Source organism: Typopeltis vanoorti, chromosome 16 (genome assembly GCF_054136105.1).
Source record: "Typopeltis vanoorti isolate ZY-2024b chromosome 16, IOZ_Tvanoo_1.0, whole genome shotgun sequence".
Lineage (NCBI taxonomy): Eukaryota > Metazoa > Arthropoda > Arachnida > Uropygi > Thelyphonidae > Typopeltis > Typopeltis vanoorti.
In genome coordinates this window covers 62,028,700-62,041,952 of record NC_143564.1, presented here as the reverse complement: position 1 = coordinate 62,041,952, position 13,253 = coordinate 62,028,700, and the positions used below count along the sequence as shown (strand labels likewise).

The window sequence follows — 13,253 nt, the reverse complement described above, 5'->3', positions numbered from 1 at the left end:
GTTGCCAACTTTAATTATTTTTAAAACTTTTTTGCATGCTCTTCTTTTCAATGTCATATTCAGTTTTATCCTACTTAAAACTAAGTAATAACTCTTGAATCTTGAATGAACCAGCATAAAAATTCACTATCACCAATAATATAGTCAACGAGGCTTTTCTATTTCTTGTGTCTTCTCTCCAAGTGAACTTGTGCACATGGCGTTAGTCCATATCCTGAGCAAAAATTCAACAGAGACTTATCATTATTATTAGCTTTATAATGTTGGCATCAAATTATATTTCTTTAATATTCTTGAAAAAGGTTCAGAGATGTACGGTTTGTTCAACTGTTTTTGGTTTACTCGCACTAGTACAGCTATGGTCATGCTGTACCAGTACACAATGTAATAAATAAGTTGCATATATAGATCTAAAATGTTTATATATAAAAACAAATTACACATCTCAGTGGTACAGAAAGTAACACATAAATAAAAGAGCACAAACAGTTATAAAAATTAGGTGTAGAAAAACATATGTAAAAGATATGTAGAAAACAAATGTAAAAAAAAAGTAAAAAAAGAGAAGAAAAAGAATAAAGCATTATTTTAAAATCATATATAAAATATATTAAACTAATAAAACTAATATGTATATAATTTATATAAGATGATAAACACTGATACTCTGTAACAATTTAAAAACTGAGGTGACACGATGAATCTGATAAAATGCCTGAGTGTACAGGACTCAGACATATTTTGCTCATTGGCAAAATGAGAGCAGTCAATTAAAATATGAATGATGGTTAGTCCAGTGTCACACAACTCACATACAGGCATGACATTGCTCCTCAGCAGGAGTCTATAAGATGATTATGGCCTATGTGAAGCAGAGCAAGAACAACTTCCTCTTTACAGTAGTCCCTGTGTAGACTAATCCACCACAATTTGATTTTGTGCTTGATTAGATAGAACTCATTACTGATCTCTCTCTATTCCATGATGACTACCACTGGGATAAAAGTCTCTGTCTTATGTCATGATAAGTCTGTAATCAGTGTATGGGACAGGCAGAAGGTGGAAGCATGAGAAACTAGCTGACTCAGCTACAGTACCTGCAGCCTTGTTTCCTCACCAATGTAGCTTGGAATCCAACAGAAGCATACATCCAAGTATAGCTTTCATAACTGATAGAGGGCATGTTGTATTCAAGAGAGTCCCTGAAGGTTTCTGCAGCTCTAGGCATCTTACTCCCTGTGGAGAACTTTGTGAATCTAAATATATTATACATCTTGGGTAGCAATGCAACCATATGTAATTTAATGCATGCTCTATCACATACAGCTCAACAGGAAAGATGTTACATTCTAGAGGTTTCTGAATAAATATAATACTGTCTGGGATGACAGCAGAAAATCTCACTATGGACTGAACTGTCAGTATAAACAGACATGAAATCAGAGCATTTGATTCTATGTTTGAAAGAGATGCTGGTAGACAACAGGAGGGGTGGAAAATTTGGGAAGCCTGCAAAAGAAAAGGCTACATGGTGGTATGTATACCACAGTGGAAGTGTATTTAGTGGCATTTGAGCTATGTTGTCTACTCCAATATCTAGATCTTGTATAAGAGCTTTTAATTGCAAACTAAAGGGTCATATAGTAGTCTGATGGATGTTGTATAGATCTCTCACCATGAGCAAAAAATAGTTGGTCATGTGGGATGGTCTAACAGGGATTTTATTTTTGTAGAATATAATAATAGAGACAATGACTGAAGCGACAAAGGGGGTTCGTTTGCTTTGACATACAGACTAGGGATCGGTGAAGTTTGAAATTCTCAAGCTGAAATTCTTATTGCTCAATGGTGAAATATCTACCATTGTAGAATACTCTCGGCAGAAACATAGACTTGAGTCCCATAATCAAGTTTCAATCTTATAAGCACATGATACCGACAGAGCAAAGAATTATCTGTCTGCACCCCAAGAGGTAAAAAATAGGATGTGAAGAATGTTTATTGTTTTGTGGCACTTAGCTCTCAACTGACAAATGAGAGGAAACTGAGTTTTTTTTACAAACATGAATACCAAGAACTTTGCTACTGGTGCAACTAGGATTAAAGTTTCTCCTAGTCCAAGTTCTGGATCAGGATGAAGACCATATCTACAGCAAAAATGTAAACAAACAGTTCTACTGTGAAAATGTGAACTCATTTGACATCACCCATTTTGAGAGATGTTTGCTGCAGCTGTCTTTCTCTGGCCCTCATATATCAAATAATGACAGAAGATGGTGAAGTCATTCACATAGAGGGCATTACTCACTGCTGGAGGAAGTTGTTCAGTTATCAAGTTAATCTTGATTGCAAAAAAGCATGATACTTAAAACAGAACCTTGTGGGACTACCTCATCTCGGGTATATGGTCAGGAAATGGATGGTGTTCTCTCTCTCTTTCTCTTCAAATTTTTCTGTTAATGCCAGTGTTCATCAGAGCTCTGTGAATTCACCAAACCTCTCCCTAATTTATATAAATGAGCTAATCTCATTGACTGCAAATACTATTCATAGTTTTGATGATGATAACACTCTCAATGTGCATCCTACTCACATGACAAGCCTTGTACTGCTCAAACATCTCAAGCCTCAATATCATCTGTAATAAATGACTTGAACACTGATCTCCATAGCATCCTTGATTGGACTGAAAGCAACTTAATAGACTTCACTGCTTATGAAATACAGTTTTGCTTCTTTACTTGCAAAACTAGACCTCAGATTTTCTCCACTTCTTTGTTAATGCTCACCTCAACAGTCAAGACCAAATCTTTCTTCTCAGACTGACTCTTACTCTAAACCTTTCCTGGCATAACCATATCACTTTTGTAGCATCATCAGCTTCCAGAAAAAACTTGGCATCCTTTTCTGCTCAAGACAGTATTTCTTTCTGAACAGTAAATCCCAAATCCCAAGTTTGGAATACTGTTGTTCATGTTTGCAGTAGTGCACCTAAGACATCCCTAAAAATTCTTGATGAAATTCAGAAAGGGCAGTTCACAGTTGAATAATGACACATTTCTTACACTCTTTTCAGCCACTTTTTCATTGAAGATCAGTTTCTTCCGTGGTTATTGTTTAGCAAAACTAGCATCCATTATTCCTCCCATTTCTTCCAGATCTACAGGAACTCAAGCAATAGCTGCTCAACATCCCTTTATAGTCTAATTGCATACTTACCAAACCTACTATTCCTGGTCATCTTCCATTCCATCCATTCCAATTCTGTGGAACAGCCTCCACTGTGAAGTATTTTCAAAAGACTACAATCTCCAATAGTTTGAGAATATCAGGAGATTACTCTGCTCTGGATGCCTACCCACACAGAGTATTTATTTGCTATAGGCCTTTCTGCCTCTCATTGGTGGGAGTAATAAAAATATCTCTGCTCTTATCTTTATGCAGATGATGTTATAGTTTAAAAAATCCAGTGCAAGTCTGCAGGCGTCCTTCAGTAAACTGAATAAATGCTGTAAAAATTCATCAAATTCCAGATATGTACTCCTCAAGGGGTAGGTATCCTCAAAATTAATCTGTTATCTGCCAGGACTCCAATATTATCAGATCTTATACTTGAATCTTCTAAGGCACTTCTAACTGCCTCAATTCACCTAAATTCTTCCTCCGGATCTTTCTTGGCATCCTAGCATCACTAAATTTTCTAATCTTTTCTTTCTCATTCTCTTTTAATGACCAAACCATGTGAAATTAATTCTGCTCTGACATTCCTGAATGCTAAGAATGTCAAATTCTTTTAAAATATTTTTTTTATATAATATGATTATGCCAATGATATCTGTGATCTCTAGTCTGATCAGCTGCTTTATTTCTACCTCATCTCTCAGATTCTTATTAATTTAAAATTAGTTTGAACATTGCCTTGTATACTATCAATTTGGTATTTTGACTAATTTCTCTCTTATTTTCCATTTAAACTTAATGACTCTCCATCTTTCCAGCCTTGGTTATTCTAGTTTCCATTTTCATATTTTCATTTCCGATCTTCACTAAAAAGGTTGGAATTTTTTTTTCACTAAAAATTGTGCCTAAGTAGCTGAAATATTTTTTCTTGTTCTATAAGTTTCCTATTCAGGATACACGTGATGTTTTTGATGTTTCTGACTCTTTTATTCACATTCATGCTAAATTTCCAGATTATCAGCAGTTATTCAATATAGTTACAGAATCCTACAAACTTGTACTAGATTTGTTTATGAATATGACATTCTCATGAGCAATAAAGTGAAGATCTGAGATTGACATCTCAGATCTTCAAAATCTGATATTAGACCAGGTCTAATATCAGATTTTGATATCAGGTCTAATGCTATTTTTCTTCATAATGCAATCCATATAAAAGATGAATAAGTAGGGATAATATGCATCTTTGTCTTACACCTGGTTTTATGTTACATCATCTTTCTGTACCTCCTTCAATTCTAAATGATGATTTAAAACTAAAATATAGACTATATTGCTTGATATATCCTGCTTATGCCATGCAATTAAACCTAAACTAATAACAGCAATTAACAAGTTCAAAGGCACTTGCCTCCAATCATTATGAGTTCAACCTAACCTAACTTTCATCCAGAGAGAATAAGAAGGTCAACTTTGAAAACACTTGAAGAAAATGCCAAAACTTGATGCAGAAATCAAGCGACAGCACTATTAGCCACCATGGAGATCAGTATGCAGGTGCTGCATAGGAAACATGCCTCACCCTTGCAGTCAAATATATGCCCCACAGAGCATTACATATCCACTTCGACATCCGTGGCTTCAACTCCAATCTTAACAGTGTCCACTACCATCTCCAGTCTACCAAACCTCACCTATTCTTCCTGGGAGACCCAAATTTCACCACTCCCTAGTACTATTCATCTTAACTTTCCCACACACACTCTTTGACCCCTTTGGACCCAAGGACATCTGCATTTTGACATACCATGCCAGAGAGTATCCAACCTAGAATCACCCAACTTTGGCTTTCTTTGGTTGAAAATCTCCTGCCCCATTCAGTCAAATTCTTTTGCTGTCTCTATCACTCTACCAATGCCACTTAACACTCTGAGCTCTTTAACTTTCTCTCCTTAAACCTTGATCTTCTTCAGTTCCACTTCCCTAACAGCAAAATCATCCTACTAGGAGATCTTAATGTCCACAAGACCAACCAGCTTTCCTCCTCTAATTGTATGGATCAAGCAGGTAGAGATGCCGAAACATTTGCCATCAGTCACAAATTTACATAAATTGTTCACATGCCAACCAGAATAACAGATAACCCTAATTACTCCCCAAACATCCTAGATCTCTTCCTCACCAGTGATCCTTCCATATACACAGTGCATGTAATGGGTCCTAAGTAATTTCACCACAATCTGGTGCTTAAATCAACCTTAAACCATTCCAGCTTTCCTTCAAATTCACTCCACAGATTCACGAACTGATTCCCCTTTGCTTCACACAACTCAGCCATCTTGCTATTCATTATCTCTGCTCTCCTTCTCAATTCACTATTGACATATCTAGGCAACACATTAACAACTTTTCCAAAAACACTATTATCCTTTACCTCCTGCAACAACTTCTTCAAGTCTCTATCAACATTCCTTTTTTTAACAACTAAATCATTCAATGCCTGCTACTACCACTGATGCCCACTCTTTTCTTCTCTACAAAGCAAATTTGGTATGAAAATCAGCAAAAGACTACTAAAAATAAAACGGAACATTGAAAATATCAGCTGCATCCTAAGTAGGAAATTTAAAGAACAAGTAAAATATTGCCACTATTAAAGGCAAGATTTTTCATGAAGATGACAAATTAAATATGGAACTAGACAACAAAATTAATAAATCTGGTATTTTAGGGAATCAAGTGATTAAACTTATATGGAATATAAATAAGAGAGATATTAGTCAAAATACTAAAGTAGCTTTACAAAAGACAGTGATAAACCAATTTTAACTTGTGAATCTGAACATCAGGTTAGAAATAACACAGATGATCAAAACTGGAGACCACAGATATGAGAGTTCTAAGAAAAATTAGAGGAGCGAACACATGGCATCAATAACAGAATCATATTAAAAAATAAGACATTAGGATAGGACTTGCTGTTGTCAGCAATCATGAACGTGTGAACAGAGTTATTCTCAAGTGGTATAAACAGAATAGGACAAGAAAGGTTAGCAAAACATGTGTTTGATGACTGGATGGCAGGAAACACACCTGCAAGAAAACCAAGATTTAGGTGAACTGATGCAGTTAGAAGTGCCTTACAAGACAGAATGAAATATAAGATATGATAATCTTAGAGTCCTGATAGATAAATTACAGACTAATACGAAGGGAAACTGCCAATAAGAATTTAGTAATTATGAAAACTTTTCATGTAACAGTACTATAGAGATGTACATATAGTACTATACGTCCATCTCTGAGGATACACGTCAGAAATTTGATGATGATCACGTTGATAAATACTTAACCAGGATCCAGAATCCTGGTTAGATAGTTAGCTGGTAATTTCACCTTAAAAAGAGGTGCTGCTGCTACTATATCTCATTTTAAAATGAGATTCTTTATTAGTGGAATACTAGATAAAAGCACTGTTTGAAGAACACATACATACTATATAAATAACACAATCAGGAACAAAGATGTCACATCCTAAGGTGTTTTATTTTTACATTAAAGATGCTACACAGGAAGGAAGAATGCTTAAAAAAAAAATAGGTTCCAAAGCTATTTCTTCAGTGTTAAGAAGAAATAGGTTCTTTACACAAGGGTTAAGAAATTGATGAGAAAAATTTGATTGACCCATACAGATTCCAACCCTGTGGCCTATACAGATTCCTCTGAACTTGACAAGACACCTTTGGGATGAACTGGTGCACTAGGTGCAGCCAGACCAGTCCATTCAACAATTTTACATGGAATGGTAGTCATACTGAAAGAGGAATGACTCAAAATACCTAACTTGTTCACAAATTGGTGAAGAGTATGCCAAGACTGTGGAAGAAGTGTGACAGAGCTAAACGAGAGCCATGTGCTAATGACAAAGCCATGTCTTGTCATACAATTTCAGTTTCTATAAAGAGTGTTCCTAATATCTATATAGTGTATGCACATTATTATTTTTTTATAAACTTATTCAAATAGTTATGTTTTTCTCGTATAAAAAAAAAGGCTATGACAGACACTGACATTTAGTATATAAAAATTCAGAAATTTACCTTTATCTCCTCAATGGAGTTACATCGGACAGGATCAGTAAGATCCTCTTCTGCATTTTCAAACCAACTATTAAAGGCTGAAGCTTTTTTTGCAAAAGTCAAGAAGAGATCTTCAATCTAAAAAAAACATATTTGGATGTTTTATATATTCATTTTATGATTAATAAATGGCATGTTTAGGCATGCAATCTCTAAATAAAATGATAATAAATAATCATAAATGCATAATATAGTTATGGAAAATTTCACACTTAAACATAAGTAATAATTGATAAATTTAATTAGCCAATTAATGTTTAGCTAGTAATGAAGTCATCTTCATGATTGAAAAGTAAAATGTGTGTCAACAGATAACTTGCTATGACATATATGTGAAAAATATTCTGAAACACAGTCTAACATTGTCACATCAGTCCATGGAAGGACAAAACAGAATTTTATACTGTGAAATGTAGACCTTGAAGAAAGATACTCATAATGTAGAACTAAAAAAAAAAAAAAAAATTAATAATAATAAAAATTATAAAAATAATTAGCAACTGAAGAGAATATTTAATGATCATTTCACACAACTGGATATCTAATCTTGCAGAATATATCTTTCACAACTCTAATTTTCTTTTTTTTGCATGAATATCAGCCACAAAAGGTTACAAATCTATACACATTAGTACCATAAAGTTGAATGACTACTACATGGTGTGAGTAATGAATTTAACAATCCAACAGATTGTTAAATTCATTACTCACACCATGTAGTAGTCATTCAACTTTATGGTACTAATGTGTATAGATTTGTAACCTTTTGTGGCTGATATTCATGCAAAAAAAAGAAAATTAGAGTTGTGAAAGATATATTCTGCAAGATTAGATATCCAGTTGTGTGAAATGTTAAATGGATTGTTAAATTCATTACTCACACCATGTACAAGTAGTAAAGTTGTTACATTCTAGTGGGATTTGTGCAGATTAATGAGCAGCAGTGGCCAACACTCATACACTTTCCAGTTTCTGACATACCGAACTAACTTCTCATCAGCTTCCTTCATTCCATTCACCTCTAATTTGTTGGAAAGATGGCAGAAGATACCACTAGATCATCAGATTTTGAAAGCTCTGTGCAGACAGGCACAAAATTAAAGCATTCAATTCTATGAGTTTCAAAAAGCTGATGGTAGACTACAGAATGGGTGGACAGTGTACTCTCCCTGGCAGAGGAATAGACTTGGAGCCCATAGTCAAGATTTGCTCTTATCAGTGCATACAAACAAAGCAAAGAACATCTGTCAGCACTCCCATAGGTGGAAGAATGGGTGTGTAGAATGTTCATTGCTTTATGGCACTTGTCACACACAGATTACAGTCATAAATACTTGCCCTTGGGGGATGCAGCACAGGAGTGATGAGCTGGCTGCATTAATTCATCATAAACCACTGGACTCAACCCATCCTAAGGGAGATGGATGAGAAGAGAAGGAAGGAAACATATTACTTACATAGCCTCCTAAAAGCTTGGTCTTCTTTTCCATTCTAAACATTATTTCTCTTCCTCTCAACTCCTAACGCTCTATGAGTCTCAGACCATCGAACTTTGGAGTACTGTTCCTACATTTGGGTTGGAGCCTATTCTATAGGTACTGTCATGTGCATTGCTCCTCTGAATTGGCTGATACCTTTCCTGCACTTTCTTCGAACACACTGAACTAACTTCTCATCAGCTTCCTTCATTCCATTCACCTCTAATTCACCAATTCGTTGGAACAATCTCCTCCATGCTTTTTTTTTTTTTTTTTACTGCTGAGTACAACCTCCCATTCTTTAAGAAACATATCAACAGGCTACATTTTTTTTCCCTTAATCACTTTCCCACACATGGCACAGTAGTGTTTATAGGTCTTGTGACCTTTCATGTGTGAGGTCAACATTAAAAAGAATCAGCATAATCATAAGGTTAAGTTAGAACAAAGAATGTTAATCCTATATACAGAACTGAGCCAACGTTAGATACCATCTAGTGGGTGGTTTTAATAAGATTAAAATTAAGTGATTTGAAATAAAACTAAATTTAATTAGATAATGAAATGACACAGCATTATATTAAATTAAATTTTTAAAAAATAATAAATTAAAAAAATTAATTAAAAGACTAATTAAAAAATTAGAATGGGGGGAAATGCACTATTGTTTGCCATTTATAACGATGATACTGTGCCAAATCTTAGCAATAGAGAAGATGTCATTCCAATTTAAATGTGGTTGGTGTAGAAATGCTTCAGCACTCTCTAGCTTCACTTGTGATTATGCTGATGCAGTGATGATGAAATTTGCAGTAATGAAATTATTATATTCTTGTGAATACGTGTGTCTAATAAATGGAAGTTAATTCATTTTCATTATCCTGAAGCAAGCCTTCTTGTTCTCAACTTCACTGTTGTTGTTTTCTTTTTTTTGTTTTTTCCCCCATTTCTTGCATGTTTTTGGTGATATTTTACAACACTGTTTAATACTGCAATATCACAAAAAATATATGTTATGAAAACACCAAATATTACAAAAACACAAAATCAGAATATACAGGTAATATACAGGTAACCATCGTATAACGCGACACTTATACAGCAGTTCCAATATAACACAGTCTACAAATTGTAGTATCTCTTGTTGAACATGGTACTTATACAACGCGGTTTCGATATAAGATGGTCTACAAACTGTAGTAACCCTTTATCTTTTCATATATTTTTTGACGCATGACTTAAAAATCAAATTTTATCTTTGTTAAATTTGCATCTGCCCGTATCGCGCATGTAGCAAATTTATATTAGGGGAAATATCCTTTAGGACACATGTACGTCAATTGTTTGCCATATAAAGTGCTTATTGTTGAAAATTGTCTTTGTTTTCTGCCAGGAAAGTGCATTAAAAATCATAAGTGTGTTAATCTCAAGCTGAGCACTTTATTTTTTGGTGAGTTACATACATAATTAATATGTCATGTTTTTTTATGTAAAAAATTTATTTTTATAGTATTGGCCACTTAAAGCACTTTTACGATATGGTTGAAAATGAAATTAGTGAATTAATTGATGGGGAAATAGATTTAAATTAGGAGGAACTGGTACAATTAATAGATGACGTCGAACCAAATGGCAGGGAAAGTTCTGCCGAAGATTCTGATTGCGATGAATCCGTTAAAGAATTCAGTTTAAAGAAATTAGCAGAAGGAGTGAACTTGGCAAAAAAGTTATTTTATAGATAATGATCTCTCAATGGAGCGCTCCGGAAAATTCACGAGACAATTGGATATTTGTTTAGCTCCATATTATGAACTTAATAAAAAATTGCAGCATAGTGGTAAGCAAGGTCTTATTACTGACTTCTTGATAACTAAATCAGCTTAAGTATGCAATGAGAATTATACAAATAAAGTCCAAGAGATTTCAAGTGATGACGATGTCTGGCCACTTGTAAATAAAGAACATCTACGAAATGTTAGTTTTGAAGACAGTGATGACGATTAAAATATACACTTTATTTTATTTTGCCTAAAATATTGCATTATGTACAATGAAGTTTACATACAATTTATAATTTTTTTATAATTTTATACTATGTATTTGTTTCATAGTTTATATGTTTTCTTAACTTACATGAATTACCTGAATTAAACAAAAATATATTTTTGTTGGATATGTCATTGTTGATATAATCTTTATTAAAAAAAAAAAAAAAAAAAAAAAAAACGATTTCAGAACCTAACCCTACTTTTTCTATGTGATTTGAGTCTCGCATAACATGATTTATATAAAGTGGCATTTCTATGGAACCTAATATCTGCGTTATATGAGGATTACCTGTACTATGAAACACTAATTTTCTAAGAAAAAACACAATAAAACAGATAAAAATTACAATAGTGCTAAATACACCAAACTAATCATGTATAACCTCAAACCTCTTTATTTTCTATATTCTTTGCAAACCTTTCTCATGACTTTTGTATAGCTACTTCGATACACACAGCTCAGCTTTCTTGCATTTTTCTGTGTGTCCTTACAGGACACCTGTTAACTTACTTGCCAGAAATTATTTTCTTGGACTGTCTAACTATTGAAGCCTACATTAAATTCTGATTTTTCTATCTTTTCAAAGAACTCCACACTACGTGCCGGACTGAATTGATGAATGAGCCAACAAGTTTGGTTCTTGTTTTCGCAAAAGATATTCAAATGAGTTTCACTTTAGAAGCATGGGGGGGGGGGGGGGGTAAATTATATCTTTTTCAAAAATGCAATGCCAGATCAACCCTAACAATATATCTATTACTGTAGATATTTGGAATATTTTATTTTTCAAATCAGCAAAATTGAACAAGATATTTTATTCATAGATCCTTTTATTTTACAGGAAAGAGTTAAGAAATATCATTTTATTTTCTGCAGATGTATTGTCCATTTCCAGGAAAAATAATAATAATAATAATAATTTCATCTGAGAAAAAAAAATATTTCTCTGTTTGTTTTCGTTTTGTTTTTGCGCTACTCTACACATAACTGTATTGATATACTACTTCTTCCTCCTAACACAAATCTAGGCCAAGTGACCTGTTTTAGCCTCAGCCCAACATTCCATCGGTCTGCATCTGTTTCTATGACCTGTTGGTTTGTAGTTCATTTTTATGAGTATACTATCATATGTCATTCATTCAAGATGCTCTTTCTATTTGGTTTTGTATTTTTCTACTGGTTTCCAGTACTGGTGTTTGGGATAGTTCTTTCAGTATGTTTCATTTCTCATTCTGCCTAATCTTGTATAACCTGCTGTTGTTTTCATATATTTCATTTCTGCCAGAATGATTATTTTCTTATCTCTTTCTCTTATTGCCCATGCTTCATTGCCATATAATGAAGTTGGTTTTGATAAAATATACATTTTTAGTCTACATTTTTTGATAACTATTGCTAGCCTTAATGTTCTGTTTGTTTATTGATTTACTTTGGAGAATTTGTTAATTTTGTTAGAAATGTCTAAACCTTCACTGTAACTTAATTTATAGTCAAAATAATTAAAATTATTGCTTGATTATTTTCTTCTATATTAATATGCATATATACATACAGTATATTAACATATATCACATGCTATGTATTTCTCATATGTATCTGTGGCATCCAAGGCTACAGAAATAGACAATTTAAAAAAATAATATAAAATAGATATTACAGATATTATTTCTGGAAAATTTTCCACGTTACCCCTCTAAATAAATATTAATTTTTATGGCTAATATTTTATGGCCCATTTTTCACTCTTTTTATGATGTCATTGGCTTTTTATTCAATTTTTAGGACATTACTAATGTTTTAAAGATAGATACATGAAGATTATAAGGAAGGAATAATTTTGGAGATACCTTAGTAGGATGTTACTGATTGTCTTCTTATTGAGTGGCATCTCTGGCATATGGCAATAAACATTTATATTACTGCTGAACAATAGAAAATAACACAGATACACCCAAGACAAAAACACCAAGCCGACATGACATAGTCTCCACTTTTTCCACAAGCTCTGAAGATGACACACAGTTGAAACAGCTCACACCTCATTACTTACACCCCTAATCTTGCTTCATCATATTCTATACTTTTTCTTTCCCCAAAAATTTCTATCTTTCACCTTCTTGCCAAACAATTCACAGCCCACCCTTGAAAATCGAGTTTTAAATTCACATACCTCTGTCTCACCAGCAATTCTCCAACATCTCTCTATCTCCACATTTCCATCCCCACCCCCCTCTCCTTGTATCATACTTCAGCAGTAATATAAATGTTTATTGCCATATGCCGGAGATGCCACTCAATAAGAAGACAACCAGTAACATCCTGCCAAGGTATGTCCAAAATTATTCCTTCCTTATATTCTTCATGCATCTGTCTTTAAAACATCAGTAATGCTCTAAAAATTGAGTAA

At 33.6% G+C, this 13,253-nt stretch overlaps 1 protein-coding gene across 1 annotated transcript in view; it reads right to left on the bottom strand.

Annotated features, from left to right (window-relative positions):
* The window catches only part of alpha-Spec (alpha spectrin), a 509,808-nt gene that overhangs the window by 93,805 nt on the left and 402,750 nt on the right, over nt 1-13,253 (bottom strand). The window contains exon 42 of the mRNA XM_090406229.1: nt 7,281-7,397. Coding sequence (XP_090262355.1) covers nt 7,281-7,397 — 117 coding nt within the window. The remainder of the gene's footprint in view (nt 1-7,280; nt 7,398-13,253) is intronic.